The sequence below is a fragment of the Lagenorhynchus albirostris genome, chromosome X, assembly GCF_949774975.1.
Source record: "Lagenorhynchus albirostris chromosome X, mLagAlb1.1, whole genome shotgun sequence".
Classification (NCBI taxonomy): Eukaryota; Metazoa; Chordata; class Mammalia; order Artiodactyla; family Delphinidae; genus Lagenorhynchus; species Lagenorhynchus albirostris.
The window spans coordinates 30,325,804-30,349,273 of NC_083116.1; the positions used below are offsets into that span (position 1 = coordinate 30,325,804).

Consider the following 23,470-nt stretch of genomic DNA (forward strand, 5'->3'; position numbering starts at 1 on the left):
ACTCAATAAACAAGAAGGTGTAGATAGATTTTATCTAGGGCATTTTTAAGTCATTGAGAGAATATTTTAAAGTATTAACTACTTTTTGAAATTATTGGCAGAATCCTCTTAACCCACTTTAACATAAAGTGCTTGAAGAAGATGAAAAGATTTTTTATTGGCAAATGAAAGAAAGCACCATGGGTTTTGCATCATTGCATAAATGTAAGAAATTATGTATACATCAAAAGGATGAGACAAAGCTGAATGCTAAATGCCAACTTCAACGAGAGCTTGTCTGTTTGACACTGAGCATAATGGGGTGTGGTTCCACAGCAAGAGAACGCTAAATATTTACACCCCAGCACACGTTTCTCTGGTAAAGCTTCTTATCCTAGATTAATCTCCCAGCTAACACTATTATCCCTTTTTTAACAACCCCCTTCTTACACTTGGATTTTCTCCCTTAATTCTTCATGAGATTCTAAACCTTCTGGATCCAATCCCCTGTCCTCACTCTCCCATCTATATCTGTGGTCTTCATGAATCCTTTTTGTTTATGGTATGGACCTTCAGGTGAATTCTCTTGTTTTACTGCAAGTAGTAAAGCAACAATAACAGCTCCCCCACCCTCAACTCTTTTCTTCCAAAGATCACAGCTCCATCGTTTAGCTGTTCTGTTGGTATCCATTTCTTATCAATTCTCTGGAGGTTTTGAACCAGAGCTGTGATATATACAGCCAACAATGTTGCATAGTAACGCAGAGTTGCTGCCCAATCCAGATCTAGTTCTCTTACATCCATATTCTTTGCTTTTTAGGCTTGAGAGTGATGAAGAAAGTTAGTGAGATTAGTGTGTACCGTGAAGTCTGGGGAGGTTTACTTTCTTAGGCCACTTACCCTCATGCTCTGGCTTTTGCCTCAGTGTCTTTCCCTTGCCATCTTGCTTCACTTTATAAAGTGTCAGAAAAGTTCCTTGAACGTTGTGTGCATTATGTGCTTTAGGAAGAATGCATAGTATGGTCCATGTGATGGAGGAACGTTTATAAACTGTAGACTCAGATTACCATGGAAGACATCACAGAAAAGAATGCAATTTGAGTTGGGTCTAGAGGGATGAATGGAGTTTAGAAAAGTGGACCGGGGAAGGGATTTCTTGCAGGAGGACCTCTGGAGCAAAGGAGGGGAAGAACAAAGCGGGCTTGTGAGGTATAGAATGGGAAGTTGGTGTTAGGAGATACTAGGCTGTGAATTAGAAGAGTAGCTTGGCCGGCTTGTCTTGAGTTTTGCGTGTTGGGCGTAGTTGTTTAATTCCTTGAGTGATCCACTCTTTCAAGAAATGGCTTCTCATAGCTCATAGGATAAAATCCAAACCTCTTTGCTGGCACGTAAGGTCTTCTGTGATATGGTTCTGTGTATCTTAAAACCCACGCCCCTCAACACCATGCACCTGAAGCTCCTTCCATTTGTACTGAAGACTTTCCTGATTCTCCAACATGTTGTAATCCTCAAGCCTGTGTGTGTCTCTGCACAGACTTTTTTTCTGGAGTCCACCTGGTGAATGCCTCATTCTTCAGGCCTCAGTTGCAGCACTAATTTCATTGTTCCTCTGCTGCTGTAGAATCCTGGGCTTATGCTGCTAAAACTTCTACACCATATTTTGTGCTGTCAGAGTACATGTTTGCTTCCCTCACTCAACTAGAAGCTTCCTGAAAGCACGGGATTGTGTCTTATTCACCATGTCATCCATATCACCTACCTAACGTGTAGCAAGTTCTTGACAGATATTTGTTGAATAAAATATTTTCGGCACATTTAATTTACGCCATGTATAGTTGTATTTTAAGAGAGTCATCTAGAAGCAATGTGATTGCTAGATTAAAGATGGGAGATGCAGAGAGGCCAGTTATATGCATTTTTTGGGAAATAGTTCATTTGTTAAAAAACAAAGAAACAGTAGGGGTTAGATTCCTGGAAAATTGATAAAGAATAAAGGATAGGAGTTATTGGTTGGCTACTAGGGACTGGGAGAGGGAAGAGTTAAAGATAATAAAGATTTAAGGTAATATGACAAATATCAGGACAATGACCCTTGAAAAAATAAGATCAACATGTTTGGGTTTTTTTTCCTCAGTCAGATCTCCTGGTGTTAGTATTTGTCTCACCCCACCTCTGCTCTGAAGATGAACGCACTGTTCTTGTTCAGTTTACTGTAACTGAGCTCGAGATTCATGTGGTTCTGATCTTCATATCGGATCGGGAGTTAAGATAAGAAATGTAAATAGTTCAACCACGCTGACTACAATTTCCTACCGAGGGAAGGTGTGCGGTGCATAGGTTTTGAATACATAAAGCTTGTTTCTGCTTTTGGGAGCTACAACTGTGAAGTGTTATACCAGGCAGATGCACTGGGGTGCGCTACTATGTAGAGGAGCCTAGCTGTGCATCACAGCTCTCAACTTTAAAACTCCAGAGAATTTGATGAGAGAGGGATCCACAAGAACATGACAAATGATGAGAGTTCAAACCTTAAGAGAAAAATGGGCTTATTGGTAAGAGAACTTCTTTTTCTTTATTTACTGCTGTTACTTATTCATTAAAATGGCAAGCCTGTTGTTTTCATATGTGGCTGTGAAGCGGTGTTCAAAAATCAATTTTATATGTATTGTAGAATTCAGGAGACATATTGGTAACCATGGAAAAATCATAGGAAGCATGTGTAAAGCTTGATTTTTAAAAAAAAATCACTAGGGAAATTTTACTTTATTTCAGACTATGGTATAGATTTATTTATATAGCTTAAATGTAATACAGGTTAAGAAATATATATATTTTTTAAAGTTAAAATAAAGAATAGTGACTTGTGTGAAGATACATAATTTCACTCAGTTACCAGAAGGTGGCACACCAGATTCTTCTTAAATACACAAAAGAAAGGAATAATATTAATAGGAATATAAAATAATCTGTATTTAAAGATACTTTAATGTATTTTTAAGCCAAAAATATATATAATTGTTATTTGCTTGGTGAGGTTTATTACTAAGATATGACAAATATGAATTTAACCCATTGTAGCTTTTTATGATTCAAAAATAATTTTTGTGTGTATAGTAAAAGTAGACTTTGAAATAGTATTGCTATTAAGGAGAAGCTGTTTTGAATTTATCATTTAAAACAAAAATACTTGCTACCTACCTTTTGCATAGCAAGTCATTAGATGTAGAATAACATTCTGGATAAGGTTTCTGCCAAGGTCTTTTTAAAGATACTATTAGACTATGACTGATTTAGTTGTGACTTTAATAATGCAATAGTGCTTGTGAGATGACCCAGAAAAATACCAAATCTGTTTATTTTGAAGAAAAAGTTAGACAAAGGTAATGATTAGTAATGTTTACTTTCTCTAAGCTAATAGCAACATAAATGAAATAAATGTAAATAAATTGAATTTTGTGTCAGAGCTCCTCAAACACCTGCCAGCATACTTTAATGTTTTAAGCGTGTTGACAGCATATACTGCAGTGCTTCTGTAGTAGTCTCTATTTTTAAAACTGCATTCCTGAGGCAGTACCAGAAGTATGTCTGTTCATCGTTGCCTTTTGTATTAGCCCAAAGGAGTTAGGTATATGACAGAACTTCACAAAAACAAAATCTTCTCGTTAGGAAACAATACATCTATTTATATGTTTTTATTAATTACAAGCAGTATGAAAATAAGAAAATGTAGTAAATGAACCTAGAAGAACATTAGCCATCTGTTCTCTGAAAGCCTGTGCCGTTTGCTTTCTGGTTTTTATGGCAAAACAGTATATCAGCAAAGAATTGAACTTTAGGCTTAAAAAGCTAGAAAATGACAAAGCATTCCAAGGCTGAGTATATATTTACTGGAAAAGTGTTTCCTTGTGTCCAGATTTGTCTAGTTTAGTCTTTTAGATCAGCTGCCAGTAAATGTTGTATTCAATGTCAATCTTTATTCCAGACTTTCTGAAACATTAAGAGAGTGTAGATAAAAACAAATAGAATCTTATGGTTTGCTAGTTAAGGGTTTTTTTTAAAGTTAATTCACATATTTTTAAATTGTTCTGTGTAGTCTTAACTGTTCAGGATTTATAAATATGGTTTATTAATTTATAGCTAAAATATTTGCAGAGTATGCTTTGAAAATTTTGAACTGCATACAGTAAAGCCACAATTAACCAGATTTTTTTTTTTTTTGCACTCCACTTTCAGGAGACGGAGGCAATTATCTTTAAAACAAGCCGATTTCAAGGATATATTCAAAAAATCAACTTCAGGGTATGTCTAAGGGTCTGCATTTTCTTCTACCTTTTTGTCAATGAGAATTTATTTTCATAAAAAAGACCCTGAGGTACTAGAAGCCATTCAGTCATCAAAGAAACTTTCAATAACGTCTAGGGTACTGTGTTTATTAAGACAAAAAAAGAAATTATTTCATCAAAGAAATACCACACATCATTGTATTGTGCTTTATATTTTCCAATGTGCTTTCACAAACACAAGTTCAGTTGGTTCTCATCACACTGCTGTGAGTCTGGCATCTTCCCTGTTTTACGGAGGATAACACGAGAGGTTACAAGTTTGTGGCAGAGCTACAAGCAGATCACATGTGCCCAGCTCTGTCCTCTTCGGCACCCTTCCTCATTGAAAAAGTTTAAAACAAGTCTTTAACTTCTACCCTGTATTGCACAATCAGTGTAACTCAGACTACCTCTGTTGCCTAATTGCTGTACTTCACAGTTTCCCACTTTGCATGTGTCTGTCCGCCTCCAAATCTGTCCGCCACCTGGAGACCTTGCTTTCAGACTCTCCCAGACCTGCAAGGGTCTGGAGAGTGGGAGGGCAAGATAATAGCCATGGACAGTGGGGACAGACAACGATTGGTGAGCAGCCAATGCTGATACGCTGAGGAAGGCCAGGCACTGAGACAGAAAACAGAACCTCATTCTGACCGGGGTCATCCTGAGTGGGGGTGGGCCACCTTGACTTTTAAAGCAGGGTTTCTCCAAGTTGAGTAGACCAGGCATGCAAATCAGCTGGATTCCTTGTTTAACATACAGAGTACTGCTTCTCACTTCCAGACTTGTACATGTTCAGTATTCAGCCCAGATGATTCTTAAGCATGCTAAAGTTGGAGAGCTTCAAGGTGTAGGACGTTTTGGATGGACCTACAGTCTGTCATTCAGAGTGAAGTAAGTCCGAAAGAGAAAAATATCGTATATTAATGCATATATATGGAATCTAGAATTAAAAAAAAAAGGTTCTGAAGAACCTAGGGGCAGGACAGGAATAAAGACACAGACATAGAGAATGGACTTGAGAACACGGGGAGGGGGAAGGGTAAGCTGGGACGAAGTGAGAGAGTGGCGTGGACACATGTACACTACCAAATGTAAAATAGATACAGGGAGACGCAAGAGGGAGGGGATATGACGGATGTATGTATATGTATAGCTGATTCACTTTGTTATACAGCAGAAGCTGACACAACATTGTAAAGCAACTATACTCCAATAAAGACGTTTAAAAAAAAAAGGTATAGGACTTTTCTCTTGGTATACATCGGAAGGTAAAGAAGAGCCCCTTTTCTCTTGGTAGCATCCAAGTTCCATGTCGAGGCCTGTGGGGGCGGGAGTCAGGCAGGGGTGAGGAATGACAGCTGTTGCTTGCACACCTTGCTATATCTCCGTTGGAGGCATATCACAATAGATGTTGTGCATTATGGTGATTGCGAGGTATTTTCAATAGGTTTGTGTTCGTTTTCGACTCGAGGAAGATAAAGAGCAGAAACATTGCCCCCAAAAGGTGAAAAACAAGTGACTTTTAATATTTTTAAGAGTGAACCTATCCCAGTTGTTTTCAATTTAATTTTTAATTTTTAAAAACACTAGGCTATCTAGGATTCTGGATGGTTAAGGCTTAACGGCAGCAATATATTTATGCTTACTCATGTTTCATATGTGAATACGCAGTCGGCCCGATTAGATTTTAAGGGATTTGTGGCTGGGGAACATGTGTTCTGTTGTATACTTGTAACATCTAGCAAAGTCATCACTTCTCGGTACTCACTGATGATTGAGCGAATTCAGCTCGCACGTCTTCTCTACAGGTTTTGGTCTTGGCATAGTGAGTGGATTGATTTTGGTGTTTGTGAAGTTCAAGGAGCCTATCTTACACTGTCAGGAACGGCTAATATACTACAGAGGCCTCAGTATAAACAAATGCATTTTAGTTGACAAATGCGAAAACGTGGTCCTAATTAATCAATTGGCTAATGCTTGTTCCCTGTTTAGAGTATCAGTTTAAGCTCCATCTTGCTGCTTCTTCACCCTTTTTGGAATACAAGTTATGTTGGTCTGTGCTTTACAGATCTGAATCTCAAAAACTGTTGATTCTGGAAATCCCTAAACACAAATGTTTTTGTTTACTGGCTGGACAGCATCAAACCAAGTGGCCAGACCCTGTAGTGGAAGACATAAAAATGCTCAACAGTGTCTCTGACTTAGGTCAAGCTGAATAAGGAATGAATGAATAAATATATGCTAGCTAAAGATGTATTTTACTCAAGTGTTGTATACCTTCAGAATTCCATGAGAAATAACTGATTATTGAAAACATATATTTGATTTTGAAGACGTGAAGTGGTTCTGAACTACTGGTTGAAGTAGACAGACTTAGGAAGGCAGTCAGGAACCCCAAATTTAAATTGCATCTAGCTAAAACCTAGGGTCAGCCTAGAAGATGAATTCTGTTTTTCATTCCCTCATGTCAGAATCACATTTACTTTACTTAGTAGTACAACATGAGATAAAGGAAAAGAAAGGATTTCCCCCACTGGACAACCATTGCATCCAAGTAATGAAGTTAGACATAAATCTAAAACAATGCTGTTGTTAGTTTGTAACACATGAACACTTTATATAACATGAGTTAATGATGTCTTCCATCATAGGATTTTCATAATTGCTAAATATGTTTTTGAGACATAGCAATTTTTAATTGCACAGTAGCTTCTGTAATTTAGACTTGCTACCATATATTTGGCATCTTGCAGTATAAATGTTTCTATACCTCCCTCCCTGCCTTTCTTTTAAGAAAAAAGTCTTTAGGGAGTTCCCTGGTAGCCTAGTTGTTAGGATTCTGGGCTTTCACTGCCGTGGCCCAGGTTCAACCCTGGTCTGGAAACTGAGATCCCGCAAGCCACGCGACGCAGCCAAAAAAAAAAAAAAATTTAGAATTTAAAATTACCCATGAGAAGAACTCTAAATTAGAGAATGAGAAGGTTCTCAAAATACTCATGAAAATAGAGGTATTGAACTGTTTGCTAAGTCTCTTTAATACCACCATAGTAGGCAGATATCGTAACTCTAAATTATACCTTTAAGGAAACTATTGGTCCCCATGTTATGGCAGTGGGTCACAAGGTTCAAGTTTGAAGTTGAGCCTTTTTTGGACTTTAAGATATTTAAAACAAGATTAAAGTAATTGCATATAAAGGGCCTTTTTCATGGAAAATTTAAGTAGTGTGGTATAATCTCAGTGAGTCATTAGGATTAGCTTTTCACGAAAGTGTTTGCTTCTGGTTAGCAAAATATTATTGTGATTACCCTAAGTATTTGTAACCAAGATTTACAAATACTCAGGGAGAAGAGGTGGAACGACTTAGGTAATCGCCTAGATCTCAGTTTTGCCTGTAACATTTATGGTGCGCATGTGAATGTTATAATAACTCTTTAGATAAAAGGATATAAATACGATTTTTTCAAGATAGTAGCATTATTTCATTAATTTTAATTGGGATATTGAGGAAAATGTCTTATTCTAAAGGTCTTTCAGCAACTCAGATTTTTGTAAAAAATGTAGGTATTACTGAAAGAATGTATAACATAGGAAATGTTGACTTTCTTTAACTGGCATGCTTTTGAGACTTAGGTATGTGATGTGCTTATTATTTTAAAAAGTTTTTCAACCATTATAGATAAACATTATTAGAAATGATTTACTCTTATCAACATAGTTCATAATTTACAAAAATTAAGATTGTAATATTGCTTATTACTTTGTCTTCATGCACAGTTTGTAGTGTTGCTTCTATAGTTGATGCCACAAAGCAGTGAAACTATTTGAAAAGCTTTATATGCATATAATTTTTAGTCAGTAGAGCCATATTCTTAACTTTTCTTTTGAGTAACACTGTACATTTTAAATAGATTTTTATTTTGATAAGTTTGCAGACTTATCAAACAAACACATCAGAAACTCTAACGATAGTTTGGCTATTTTATTTACCAAATGTAATTTAAGGAGATACTTAGGAAGTTGTTGAGAGACAACTAAACAGTTAAATTATTATTATTTGAGGTGAGAGCAGAGGTTTTTCCTTAGAGCAATCCATCATCACTGTCAGTGACGCCTTTATTTTACTTAAGAAAGTATGTGTTCTGGGTGATTTTCTTCAACATATGCTTATTTTTAACAAGACAATGTGTATGTTTAATTTTTTTTCATTTTAAGGACTTTATAGCCTAAAATTATCAAATTAACAAATGGATATTCCTTTTACTTTGAACTCTGCTTTTAGTCATAGCAGAATCAATAACAGCATTTTTAAAACTTTTCAGGATATATCCTGGCTTCAGTACACAGTTCTTGTTTAACCACTACTCTGCTTATAAAAATCTCGCTTCCAATCTGCTCAACAAATACTTACTGAGTGCTTTCCCTGTGCCAGGAATAGTGATCAATTAGGAAGATAAAGATTCAGGGATTCCTTCTTGAAGGAGGAGCACGAGTTTGGGGAAGGCATCTCAGGCAGACAAAGAAGCAAAGCTGGAGCACGGGGGTGTCCTAACAGCAGGCCTCTTATTGGAGCCCTGGGTACATTATCCCTATTTGATGATCATAAACTGTCTCTGTAAATGGCTTTTTTCAACAATTTAAAAATGGTAATGCAAAATCATGTATATAGATAGTATGTATGTAAAAATCATTGATTTCCACCATTACCCCCCCCAATACACCCAAACAATTTGATTTGGGGTTTAAGGCTTTTTTTTTTTTTTTTTTTTGGCGGTACACGGGCCTCTCACTGTTCTGGCCTCTCCCGCCGTGGAGCACAGGCCCCGGACGCGCAGGCTCAGCGGCCATGGCTCACGGGCCCAGCCGCTCCGCGGCACGTGGGATCCTCCCGGACCGGGGCACGAACCCGTGTCCCCTGCATCGGCAGGCGGACTCTCAACCGCTGCGCCACCAGGGAAGCCCTAAGGCATTTTTTAATACACGGGAATACTTAAGAATTAATTTAGGTTATGCATGTCAAAGATGTATGAAGACTCACTTGGGCATATGGATTTGGGAATCATGTGAACGAAGAACTCAAGGGTAGCCCCCCCCCCAAAAAAAAAAGCCATAAAAAATATAGATACTGCAGAAAACAAAAAGAAGAAGGAAGGGCAAGGACTTCTGAATTTCCCATTCAGTGCAAATCCTTTTTTCAGCGTAGTGAGATTAAGGGTAGTCAGAATCTGTGGATCATTGGGTCCCCAACAGCTGGATCTCTCTTGTTGCCTGCTCAGTCCTTTCTACACCAGCTCCCATCTTAGCCTCATAAACTCATTCATCTGACCCCCAGTTACAAAAGGTGCTACATAAACATCAGGAACCACTACCATTCTGGCTTTCCATTCTCCCTCCAGCCAGTCCATTACCTTCCTCACCCTTACTTTTTTTCTCCTTTGTTCCCCTTACCTTATCAGCTTACTAGCTCCTCTTATTGCTGTTCTATACCTGACTCCCCCAAAGCAAACAAAGAAACAAACAAACGCTTAGGACCCATATTTTCCTTTGGAAATGTTAAAGATCAGAAGAGTATTTCCCTTCACATTACTTATGCCGTCATGGCCTGAGGAATTCTCTGGGCATACACACACACATGTGCGTATGTGCTCGCACAAGTGTGTTTTTCTACTTGTTTGTATTGTGAAGGAGATTGTGTACAGTAATCCAAGGCATAGTCATGGCTACAATAATCTATGTAAATTCTTTGTGGGACCGTAAGAGTCCACACAGTTCCGTTAAGGAAATTGATTTGTGAGAAGGTGCTTATAAAAGATGAAATAATGACTTTCCAAAGCAGCTGTCTTTGAGAAATGTCTAGGATTTTCCATTTTGATCTGAACAAGGCTACATATCAGAGTATCTAGTAAGAAATTTTTAATGTATTTGATATTCAATTTCCTAAAACAAATGAAAAGGAGACACACACACACCTAAGTATATATAGCCATTCGCGTGAACAGTTCTATTTCCTGTAATGAGGAGCCCTGAATGTATTAAGAATTGTGCTCTGTTGTCTAGAAGTTAACTTTTTGTATGCTTTAAAGGGTTTAACAGTCCTACTTGGTTGCCATCCAAGTACTTTTACTGATTGGTAGAATATAAACAGAGCACACGATTTGGCATGATCTACAGTCTTGTCTGAGCAACAGGAATAACATGGATCTCCCAGATTAGTCTGAAGGGACATTGTCAGGACTCCAGAAGATTACACAGCGCCTGCTCATACAAACGATGGTTAATGCTATTATTCTTCAGTTGTACTTACCACGGGATTAAGCAAAACTTGCAAGAAAAAGGTAGGTTAGTTCTTAGGGAATATTGGGAAAATATGGAGAAAGGTCAGATATGTGACATATTAGTCAATTCATTTCACGAGATGGTGGTACTGGAGACAAACTGTAGCAGTCTGTAAGCAAATTAAACTTTCATATAAAGTTATTTAGAAACATTTACATTGAGAACAAAATGAGGCTCTTGGCTATATATTTCACTTTTCTCTCATACTATGACTGGCTTGATTTTTACTCACCGTTTTCTCCCTGATCATTCTTAAACACCTTCTGGAATTAAGATTTTGGAAATGGTCTTTCTGCACACGTTTGTATTTTTGGTGTTCCTTTCCCATGTCTGTCTTTGAGTGTACATATAATTGGAGGAATAAATAACTCTTTGTAGTTCTTTTGAATACATTGAGATATTTGTAGAATGTGGTTCACTTCATATGGAAACAAACATCTTCTGGAACTGTCTCATTGAGAAGAAAGGACAGTAGGGATTCTAGAGCAGGAGTCCTAGACTAGGAGATGGAATTTGGTTTCTAGTTGCAGTTCTGCTACTAGCTAGTAGTGTGACAAGTTAACTTCTCTGGGCTTCAGTTTTTTCATCTATACAATGAGGGTACTGAGCAAGATGATTTGTAAAAGTTCTACAAACCTTCTCTTTCTACTTTGGGAACCAGGGAATTCTGTGTTGTAAGATTTGGCCAAGAATGACTTCTTTCATGGCCTTGGCCAAGTTCCAACATTGTTCTTTATTACATCTCTGAAATACGCATTCACAGGTATTTTTGAGTGATTGATGTTCATACAATGTTTTGAAGAGCTTTTGTGCATGTTGTCTTTCTATCCCATTTTAGGCAGTTGTCCATAATAGAAACCAAGTGTTCTGTAAATGAAATCAGTGTTTCCTGTGATGTGAACGAGGGCTTTTGACATTTCCCAGTCTAAATATTTTTTAAAATTAATTAATTAATTAACTTGTTTATTTTTGGCTGTGTTGGGTCTTCATTGCTGCACGTGGGCTTTCTCTAGTTGCGGCGAGCAGGGGCTACTACTCTTGGTTGCAGTGTGCAGGCTTCTCATTGTGGCGGCTTCTCTTGTTGCGGAGCATGGGCTCTAGGCGTGCAGGTTTCAGTAGTTGCAGCACGCGGGCTCAGTAGTTGTGGCTCGTGGGCTCTAGAGCACAGGCTCAGTAGTTGTGGCGCACGGACTTAGTTGCTCTGCGACATGTGGGATCTTCCCGGACCAGGGCTCGAACCCGTGTCCCCTGCATTGGCAGGCGGATTCTTAACCACTGCGCCACCAGGGAGGTTCCCCCCAGTCTAAATACTAAAGTAGTGGGACCACTGAGCTTGCATAAAATTATATTTAAAATATATATTTAATCATTTTCTTCCTTTCACTCTGTAGGTGAAAACATTTTTAGTTCTGGAATGTAATGGTAATTACACTCCGTAGTTGCTACTAGAGTCGCCATCAGGGTAGTAAAATCTGATTAATTTGGACTCTGCTAATTTGTAATTGGGGCAATTTTACCTGGCTGAAGTTTATCTCTAAACGACGTATGAGGAATGGTGTTGTTAAGCAATTTAATAGTGTAAAGTGTATTTCATGGACTATATTTCTAGTTAAGGGAATTATTTTTAAAGCCTTTGGCGTATTGGTTGTTTGCTCATGAGAGAGAATTACAAATGACTTCTAGCAATTTATTAAATCAAAAGAAATGAATATAAATAAATGCTCATCATCAGATATAATGCTTTTCGGGTTTGGGGGTCTTTAAGAGTGTTTAGGATGGGTGGAAGAAAGCGGTCTTTCTTTTCACTTTGAACAAATATTACAACCGTTGGAGTGCTACAAAAACAGGTTCTGAACATTAAGTCTAAGAGATGATTTGGTGGTATTGGTTGATTTCTTTGGAGCCGAACGAGATTAGACCAAGAATATGTTGGTTTTTTGAATCAGTTGATTGTTCGTAGTAGAATAATAACTTGAGAACCTTTGCAATAAAGTGATCTTCGCCTGTTTTGGGAGGTTACCCTCTTGGAAATTTGGAAAACTCTACATTCACCCTATTTCCCCCTCATAAATATTGAGTCGTCTTCACAGATAAAGACTCAAAACACTTAACTACCTTGGTTTTACATAGGTTTGGGGGTCTTTGTTCTCAGAAGGAGAAGTTACATTTGCAATTGCTACTTTGTAATATTTTCATAAGCTGGAAAGTGATTGAAGTTTCTCTCTAAAATGGCTCCATATAGCTAATTTGTAGCTGTTTTATATTTTCAAATGTTTGAGAATGCTTCAGGACTTTGGAATGAGACATTCCAAACTTGCTTGATGAGTGTGTGTGTGTGTGTGTGCGCACGCGTGCGCGCGTGTGTGTATTGTGTGTGTTTTCCTTCTTGGGGTTTCCAAGAAGTTACCACTGCCAATGGTACCTAGGACCTTTTTGCTCCTTAACTATTAAGATTATTATACAAATCCTTCTAATGTAAGATATTGACTACAGTTTATTTGTATTAGTGGCACTTTTAAAAAACTTTTAAAATGTATTTTGGCCACTAAGGTATTGATAAATATTCCTTTCTCTGATTCCTTTGAAGACTTCTGTGAGACAGTTTTTGGCGGGGGGGGGTACTGAAAAGAGTTGGAAATATCATTTAACCCTTTAAGTTGCTTGACTGAGTTTTTGTGCAGTGTTTTTGTGTCTGATCGATTGAATAAAAATTATTTGTGAGGTAGTGATGGCTGAGACCTATTTAGTATTTAATAAAGTTTATGCATTACTGGTCAATGTTTCAAAATAAGCTTTCTCTCCTTAGGTATGTATGCGTGAATGTATATACTATGTATACATATATGTTGGATTTCATAGGAAAATACATTGTTGAATATTGATGTGTTCTTGAAGGTACTTGTGATTACCTTAGGTGATTTCACGCTGTATTCTGGTATATGAAATTACGTATTTTGCAATTTTTGAAAGCAGTGTCTTTCTTACAGAAATAATTACCTGTGCTTTTTGAATACAAATGAGAAAGGCTCTTAGGGACTAAATCTCAATCTTTCAAAAACTGGGAATCGTTTGGAAAGAGCATATGAAAGCCAGCTACTTAAGTTGAAAGCACAAGCTTATTGTTTGAATATACACTTGAAAGTAAATATGAGCTTTTCATCACTGCGATGAGTTTTTAAAAAGGTAGCGGCTTTCATGTCAATGGCGGTCCTCCTTTATTAAGCTTGCATTTGATGAAGATGGGTAATTCGGTTTTTAGGTAGAAGGTGGAAGGACGCATTGAGGGTAGATATTTAGTGATGGCGACTTGCCTACATCAGAAATAAAATTCTTCAACCTGAAAATAAAGAGTTCAGCATAATACCAGTTTATCCTATTTTCACTTCTTTGAATTGTGTAGAAAGTGTGTGAGTTTGGTGCTTTAAACAGAAACTTGAAACACCCAGTCGCGTTCTGGGCATTTACAACGCTATTTTCTGGCAGTATTTTAAAACAATACAGATGAAGCCTCTATTTGCCGTTACTTTCATGAAATACGTCAACCTCCCTTTGACGGCAGCTTGAATTTTTGATCCTCCTTGTCAGTTACTAACCCCTAGAGGTTACCGGACCCGCCGCTGAGCTCTGGAATGGTCCCTGCTGGACACCTGCTTGGTGTCTCTCCTCTAGGCAATTTGTGAGCTGTTTGGGGGCGGGGGAGGCGTGAAGGAGGGTGAAGGGGAGGGGAAGGGGGAGAGAAGAAGGGGAGGGCAGCACTGAATTAGATTGTTGATAGCGTCCCTCCGAGGACTGCTATTAAGAGCACGCTATTCTGTACTTCTCTGCTGCAGAAGACAGAGTGATATTCGTGTTAGCACACAGCATGTTGTAAATGTATGAGATTTTTGCTCATCCTGGCTTGGAAATAAGAATAGGGAAAAGAGAGCAACTTGAATCAGAAGCTACTAGAAGAGCGTGCAGAGTTCTGCAGCAGTTTATATTTGTTCTTACATTTTGCCTTCTTCTAACTGGAAAACAGAGAGACTGGCATTTTTTTTTAACGGGCTCTTCCCATAATGGCATTCTTGTATTGTGTGGCCAGAGCTTGCACAGGAGGAAAGCAGGCTGCCGAATTTAGTCACTGATCTCTATTAGCTGTGGCCTAAGGCTATGCTGAGGTTTATATCCCATTTGTATTGTTGCAGCTCAAAAGAAGAATGTTCAGAGGATGACAAGTGTATTCTGAGTAGGTATGTTGTTTCATTTTCATATGAAACCCGTCTATTTTTTTTTTTCCTGCTACTATTGGTCAGAAATCAGGTTAATAGGTGCAGAATATAGTGCAGTGCTGCAGTATCCCTGTTAAGGTAGAACAATGGTAATGCAAGCTTAAAATAATACCAAAAAAAAAAAAGAACCACCCCAAACCCTAGCCGCTTTTATCAAATAAAGCTGCATTGTGTGGTATGCACAGTGCAGTCTTTTCAAAAAAATTATACTGCAGTCAACGCTTTCCTAACGAGGTGGCACTATTGTTGAGTTCGAACGATAGAATCATCATTTGCTTTAGGGGACAGGAGGATTTAAAGGAGGTACCTTGCAGCCCTATTTTACAGATTGGAAGCATCGGTTTAAGGGCACTGGCAGAATCGTTTGCTTGTTCTCCGCGGCAGCCACTGCTGTGTCAGTACAGTGTGGAATGGAAGTCATAGTTGGTAGTCTGTTATGGAAACGCTGTTTACTGTTATTGTAGTACCGTGGTGACAACATGCCATTGAAATGGAAAACGAGCTCTCCTGCTATCTGGAAATTCCCAGTTCCTGTGCTTAAAACATCCAGGTCAACTCCACTTTCTCCAGCATACATGTAAGTGAGAGAAAATAGGATATTAAAGTGGGATTTCATTCATGAATCAACCTTGTGACAAAAGGGGGTTGAAAATCCCAAACAGCAACATCCAAAACCCCACAAGATTAAAAACCTCAAGCTTGCTTACATTTAAATATATTGGCATGCCCACATTTTACCATTGTTTTGGTTTTCTAGGCGTTTATGTTTCTTTTCATTTAAAGTGCCTAATGGTAATGTAATTACTAAGATGAAAGTCTAAAGGTATATCTAAGGAATTGCATAAGGATAAACTTTTACATTGGTTGGATGTTTTGAATTTTTGTGTATCTGAAATACTTAAGATGACTTCTTTTGTGTAATGGCACAAAAACTGCTTATGATTGATGTTGATGTGTTAAATATGGAAATGCTTTCTATAATTTTTTGATGAATTTGAAACATTCAGAGTTAACACATTGATCAGAAAATGAGTCTTTTATTGAGGACTTGATACTTGAGTTCTGTATGAACATTAATAAGTTTGATATTATATCTTTCTCAGTTTTATAATTCGAGTTCTGAAGTATAAGTTTGAATTTGTGCAAATTATAGTTCTATGAGTAGTTATTTATATACATGGAGTTGAAAAGTGTATTATACAAATATCTATTTTAGAAATTTATTTTAAGTAGATATGTACTGAAATATATTGGGATGTCTTTCTAGAATTTTTGAAAATCTTATTTTTTAAATTTGCAAAGTGTTGCTTTAAAAACAAAATCTTGGAGATATAATAAAATATTCTTTTAAAGTATTGTCTGTGATCTTTTTTTAGTAGAGGAAGGAGTGAGGGAAAGCTGGACTTTTTTTTTTATTAAATAATTGTACGAGAAAAGCTTTTGAGTGAAAGTCTGTCTTAACTGTAAGTGTTCCCTTTAAAATATTTTTCAGTAGGACAGATGTGGAAAATTCTTCCCGCTTTAGGTCCATTGTGTGTTTAGAAATCTGGTGAGTTGCCATTTTATTACTTAGTTTTTGTTTTATATGAGGTTCAGATGCACAGTGGTATCTCTCTGGTTCTTTGAAAGGCTTTCAGCTGCTGAGGAAGTGTGCTTGTGCTCTCAGTCCAAAAGAAGCAATTCCCGGGAAAGCGAGGAAAAATGAGGACATTTCAGAGTTGAATCCTGTCATCATTTCATTTTCAGATTATTTTTTCTATTCCTTCTTAGAGATGCTTCAGGTTATTTTATCTGGGTGTTAAACTCTGTTTCCTATAAAGTTAAAATTTTAAGTTATATTTGTAAAAGAAAAAAATCAGCTCTGTTTGTTTCTCAAAAGCTGCATTTGTCAAAAGTGCAAATTAATGGAGGTGACAAGTTAATGGAGCTCCTTCAAATAATTCGAGAAAATGAGATGTGCCTGTTGACTTTATATATCTTAGCTGGTGAGAAATGACCAAAGATTTACCAAAAGCAACTTCATCATCAAAACAAAACATACACACCCCAAACTAAAATCAATAGGTTACAATTAATAATGGTTACTAATGATTCTAGTATTCCTACTGCATTTTACTGTCCAAAAGATCCAATTTGTAGCCCCTGTTGCAGCTGATTTGCTAATTTTTAGAGATGATTAAAAAATACTTACATTTTTTAAATCCATACTAGCCACAAGCTCAGATACAGCTTAATACAACATCTTTAATGAACCACTTTCTTTCTTTTAAGTCCTCACCTCTTTGACCTGGTGATATGAGTGAATTGATTTAGATGAGAGAAGCCAGAAAATGTCATAGATCTTGCACGTTGGCATTGAGTGTTGGTAGTACACATATGTAGAATGGAAAAGTATATTTGAGGAGCTGGTGTTAGTCTGGACTATTTTGACATTGTGACGGTCTGTATTGTTAAATTGGCCTTAACTTATTTTTTTAATAAATAAATTAATATGAGGTTTAAAATATTATGTAAATATACACAGAGAATATATGTTAAATATAGGAAAAGAAGACTAGCTTGGGGAGTTTAAATCAAGTTTTAAATAAATTGTTTCGTTTTTGACTGATTTAGAGTTCATTGCCTTGCTGGGCCAGAAATAAAAATACCACGTTTAACATGTTGTTCTCATCAGTGCTTCCTTATATTCCATAGCACTTCTACACACAGATGATATTTAAGTTGAGCATATTTTTCACTCAAAAATTGTAAAGAGCAAGTTAGAATCCTGGGTCAAGTAACATCATGTTTGCTCTCATGGTCGGTTGGGTTGGCAAACATAGATTAGATGGCTACTTGTGTCTTTTGGGTCTAAAGTCTTTGCATTGAAATGGAGCAGTTAAACTCTGACTCTCTGATAGATTGTGATATTTTAGGATTTACCTGTAAAATTACGTATAAACATTAAAAATACTATCTTGAATATAGAATTCTTCCCAGTTAATATAAGCATCTTTTGGTATATTTGCTCGTATTGGTTTGTAATGTTTTATCGTTATTTACTGTGATTTGTCGAATACATATTACATGATTTTCATTGATGACTTGGGTGCTTTTTCAAAGACTGAAATTTCAATATAAAATATTTTTGCTTGTAGTAAAAATGTATTGTAGTAATGGAGCAAATATGGAGAAATATAAAGGTTCCTTATGGTTTCTTTCTAAACTCAATGTAGGTGCTGCTGGCTAGAACTCTTCCATTGATGCTGGTGATATAGGGCAGTGCTGCTATCCACTAGTGAAAGCTAGAATAGAGAATGTTTTACTTATTGCAAACATTGAACAGAAAAGCTTTTTTTTCCTTGTGGATTTAAAGTCCAAGTTGGCTTGCTTTCTGCTTGTTTAGAACCTGAACGTGAGTTAAAACCTTTCCATATTTTCAAGACTTATTGATGATAAAGACAATGTTTATGATAATATTAAGGAAAATAGTTTCTTATATAGCATAAAGTGCTTTTCAAATTGTGTTAAAATATGATTTGGGAAGAGTGGAGTATCATAAAGACAAAAGATTTGGGGAAATAATCCTTTGGCCTCCACATAGCTTGATTACCAAATATTATTTAGTCTCTATTAGGTAGAGTCTCCCTTCAGCTTCAGTTTTGAACACTTGCAAGGGTGGTGTGCCATCCATGTGGAATTCTGAAGGGACTGTCTTGATCAAAATCTGACTGATGTGTTTGTGTTACACTCTGTTCAGCAGAAGGTTGAAGTTCAACCTTAGCCTGAAGGAGTATCTCCTGGTCAGCGTAAGCTAAATTAGTAGACTCTGCTCCTGACAGGTGTGAACCATGTAAATTAACCTGTCAATTTGCCTAAATTAATAAAGCTGAAAGGGCAGTCACTTCTAAGCGGTTTTCTGGTGTTTTGGTATTCATTGTTTTCAGGCAGCAAATGATTCCTTCAGGCTGATGTTATAGGGTTAATGTATTGTTAGATTCCAAGGACACACTGAAATAGAACAGAATTAGCATTAGCTATCTTTTATCTTTCTTCACAAGCAGTTAAGTCTCGCTAATAATGGTGTGGCCACAAGGAGGAAGACAATAGGTAAGAATTAACCAGCACAATGTAACAGTGAATCATAGCAAGCCAGACAATGGGTATAGAATGAGTGTTAGTGAATTAGACTTGTCCTCTCTTAGCCGATACACTTGTATTCAGTTAGCATCCTGTTTACAACTATTTTGTTTACTATGTAAAATATATTTTAGAGTAAGTGCCAATAGCACTGACTTTTATAGAAATCATTTTCTATCATTTTATCATTGAGATTCAGTATCTAGATTTCCCTAGAAAAACTGGTGCTTTATTTAATTGTCAATAATTTGTCTAGATTTAGTCATACTATATAAATATTCCTTGTTTGTGGGTGATTCAAAGGACAGTGAAAATTAAAACATGCACTTTCTAAATTTGACATGTTTTCTGTCCCCTAAGATTGTCTTTTTTCTAATTTAGTGAATAAAATACAACCTTGAAAATAAAATAAAACAAAACCTTAGGTATCCTTTTCATCTAGCAAAATACTTCCCAAATTGATATTCTCAAATTAGAAAAGAATATAATTAGTTAGATATTTTCACAATTAGTGTATACATAAACTTTTGTTTGTGTCTGCTTAATTTGTTTTTTTACTACATATGCTCAATCTAACAAAATTATGTGGAGAAATAACATAAATAACACAGAGCAATTTAGCGCTCATCTGTAACTCCTGTAGCATGTTTCTTGTGAATTTCCATTGTCTGAACTTGCAGAAGGGCTAGCTTAACACTTATTAATGGAAAATCATACAGATAAAAGTGACCTTAGATGTCATTTAGAGAATCCAAATCCCCTTTAAAGCAGGAATCCTTCCTGTGACAACTCTGAAAGATGCCGATGCACGTTCTCCTTGATCACTGTCAGTGACAAAGAGCTCACTACCTCCCCAAGCCAGCACCTTTCATTCGTGGACAGCTCTTCCATGCATTGAGCAAAATCAATTCCTCTTATCTTTCATCTCCTATTCCTAGTGTGGCCTTCTGGAGCTATGGAGAAAAATATTATTTCCTCCATAACGTACAAGCCTGGAAATCTTCTTTCTTTAACCATTACTCATGTGACATGTTTTCCACGCTCTTCACTCTGCTGGTTGTGCCTCACCCAGATAGTTTTTTTGTGTTAAACTTTATACAAGATACTACATCTGAATGAGATGCTCCCCACATGGTCCGACTAGAAGAGACCTCTCTCCTTTCATACAGGCGTTTTGCTTATCTTAAAGAGCCTGCAATTATATTATTTTTTAATCATAGCATTCATCCTGAACCACAGTGACTCAGAGTTTACAAACTTCTTTTCGGAGGTTTACGACTAGATTGCTTGTTCCTCCTAGTCAGCGTTTATTCTCTTGGCTACTTCAGATCTTCGAGTCTGAGGAATTCTGGCATGTGCAAATGAAATTAAAATTTTGTTTTAAAGCCTATTGTATGTGTCTTTAAAAAGATCTCTTAAAACCATTGAATGTATCTGAGGAATATTGCACACAAGAAACTTACAAGACAGAAAGCTAGTATTTCGGATGCTTTCAGCAATTTCCAAGAATTTTACTTGTCGAAAATTTATCTAGATTCGTTGTTTTTTTATGCCTAAATGAGTGTTACTTCCAAGTACCCCTCAAAACATTTCCCCAGAGGGAAGAGAGACGGAAATGCAAATCTTTCACCATCGTGCGAAGTCTGGAGTTACTAAGAACTCTGAGGATTCCAGACATTCTGCTTGAAATTTAGAATATTTAGATGAGACCTAAATAGGGCCAAGTTAGGGGGAGGGAAAAGAAAGAAGGAAGAGATAGGCAAGTATCTGTATTAATGACTGTATTACTTGTAGAGTCAAGAATTATAAGCGCTGTGCATGCCGATATTTTAAATTGAAATAGCAGCCACAGTGTATTGCTTTATCTCCTCAAGGCCAAGAAAGAGGTGGTATAAACGTGAGATTCTTAGGGCATCAGTACATAAAGAAGTTACTGAGCAATCCACTTTTGAAAGAGCTCAGTTCTTTTTCAGTCACCTTGTATATTGAGTTTATAATATTCAGAAGTTACTGCCTGTTATGCGCCAGGCATAACTCTGCTGGGTATTATGGATATAGTCCTTGCAGCTATTCAAATGACTAGACTTTATCTTCTATCCTATCTTTATTTATAAACAATTAAGTTGCTTGATTTATTTTGCTCCTGTGAAAATGCTAAACCAAGACAACCAGTTTAAATAACATTCTTGTTTACTGTGCTTGCATTATTGATAATGGATTTAATGGCAATAAAACTACTACAGAGGAGAAATGTATCTGGGCTCACTGAAGAGATATGAACTGGATATAGATACCAGATTTTAAAGTGCATATTCCTATTGTGATGATCATTTCGCAATATATACAAATATCAAATCATTATGTTGTACACCTGAAACTAATACAATGTATGTCAGTTATACTCCAATATTTAAACAAAGAAAAAAAGAGAAAGTACATATTCCATAAGATGGAAAATGATGCAATTTACATTTAAACTTGATAGTCACTTTTTCAAACAAGAAAAATGGAGTGCCATTCTTTAAGTTGGACGGGGCTTAGGTACTTTATAGCACACAAGTGTATATATTTTTACCTTACAAGCATCAACAGTTTGATCCCAGACTATATGATGTAATCTTAGAGAAAAATAAAATTATATTATGTTTCCAATTATAGTAAAATATTTTCACTGGCATGACTTACTATGATGAGGGTATATGTTGTTTTTAACCCAATTTTGCGACATTTATGGTATGGTAAGACAGGAGCATGCCCAACTCGTTGGACAATTCTTCTTATGATATGGTTCAGTGGAGAAATGAAATAACATGTTTCCATAAGAAAAATGTAATTAAAAACAACTTTCAGAATTCTTGAATCTAGCCTATACAACAGATATTGTAAATTTCGTGTGAAACATATTTATTTGCAATTTTCAAAAATGTCCTGGTTTAACATAGTTAAATGGAATACAATTTATTGAGTGCTACTATAAAAGTGCAAAGCACTGTGTGAAAACTTCCCCAGTTTTGCTGTATGGGGAGACACTGCTTTGGGAAATATTCCCGGTGTTCTCCTTACTTGTTGCAAGTAGTAATAAATCCTTCCCTCACTGGAAAAAAAAAGTGCCAAGCACTTTGGAAGCTGCCTCCCAAACACTCTATAAGGGTAAGTCTTTTCCCTGTTTTACTCTAAGGGCACAGTGGTTCCGAGAAGTTAGTTAACTTGCTCAACGTTACACTTCAAGTAAGAGGTGAAGTGAAAATTCAAACGCAGTTCTGCTTGATTTCAATGATCTTGACTCCTCTAATGCCTTTTTCTTTTTATAGACTCTTGCTACTTTCATGCCATCTACTAATTAGGAAATATCTCACTAGAATTCGAAGAACAAAGGAGTATGACAGATGAGATAAACTTTTTTGAATTGGGTGGTGGTACAGGGAGAAGTTAGCTTTACTTTGTGGTACTGTCAAGTGGTGAAGTTGCAGGAAAATACTGGGGCAATTATCTTTACTTACTGATATGATACTGGGATTAACCTCATTGTTTCCTATTTCTTTCGAAGCACTATTCTACCTTCGTTGGCCAACCACCTTTTCTCCCCCCAGTAATTAGCTGCCATTGACTGGAGCAGATGTGCTCTGTTTATCACAGTCCTAGGGTACTAACCAGTCAGCATGTTTAATACTTTCTTGTGGACATGATTGTCCCATTGTTTGATTGTGTGCAGGCACTGAGAAAAACCTCCACGTATAAGTTTTCTATTGCTGCCATAACAAATTGCTGCAAACTAATGGCTTAAAACGTCACAAATTTGTTATGTTATAGTTTTTTAGGTCAGAAGTCTGGTATGGGTCTCACTGGGCTAAAATCACAGTGTTGGTGGAGCTGTGTTTGCTTCTGAGGCTCTAGGGGAGACTGCATTTCCTTCTCGTTTGGATCATTGACAGAATTCAGTTCTTTGCAGTTGTAGAACCACCAAGGTCCTTATCTTCTTGCTGGCTGTAAGGCAACAGTTGATCTCAGCTTCTAGAGGCCACCAGCATTCCTTGGCTTCTGGCTCCCTTTCTCCATCTTCAGCGCCAGCAATGGCAGGAGTCTTTTTCACATCTCTCTCTCTCTGACCCACTCTTCTGCCTTTCTCTTCCACCTTTAAGGACTTAACGTGATTAGATTGGAAGGTGCAGCGGCTCGATTGAGTTTTTGATTTAAAAGCCTTGAATACTGTATTTTAAAACAGTGAGATTTTGAGAATGAAACATTGTGAGAATGATACATTAGAGAGGCAAGCTCATTTGAGTGTTCGTGGACAACCGGGTTAAACTAGTGCCTTTGCCATCGCTCTGTCCTTCCTCTCTCCCCCTCCTCTCTCCCCCTCCTTTTCTCCCCCCCACACTTGAAAGTCTCTCACTGAAGTTATTTCTACAAATTTTAAAAGACCTTTGCTCATTTACAGCTTGCCCTGT

General features: G+C 37.0%; 1 protein-coding gene across 1 annotated transcript in view; it reads left to right on the plus strand.

Moving 5' to 3' along the window:
• The first annotated feature begins 2,405 nt into the window (after positions 1-2,405).
• The window catches only part of KLHL13 (kelch like family member 13), a 72,765-nt gene continuing 51,700 nt past the window's right edge, over positions 2,406-23,470 (plus strand). Inside the window, exons 1-2 of the mRNA XM_060137593.1 lie at positions 2,406-2,531; positions 4,213-4,278. Coding sequence (XP_059993576.1) covers positions 2,491-2,531; positions 4,213-4,278 — 107 coding nt within the window. The 5' untranslated portion in view covers positions 2,406-2,490. The remainder of the gene's footprint in view (positions 2,532-4,212; positions 4,279-23,470) is intronic.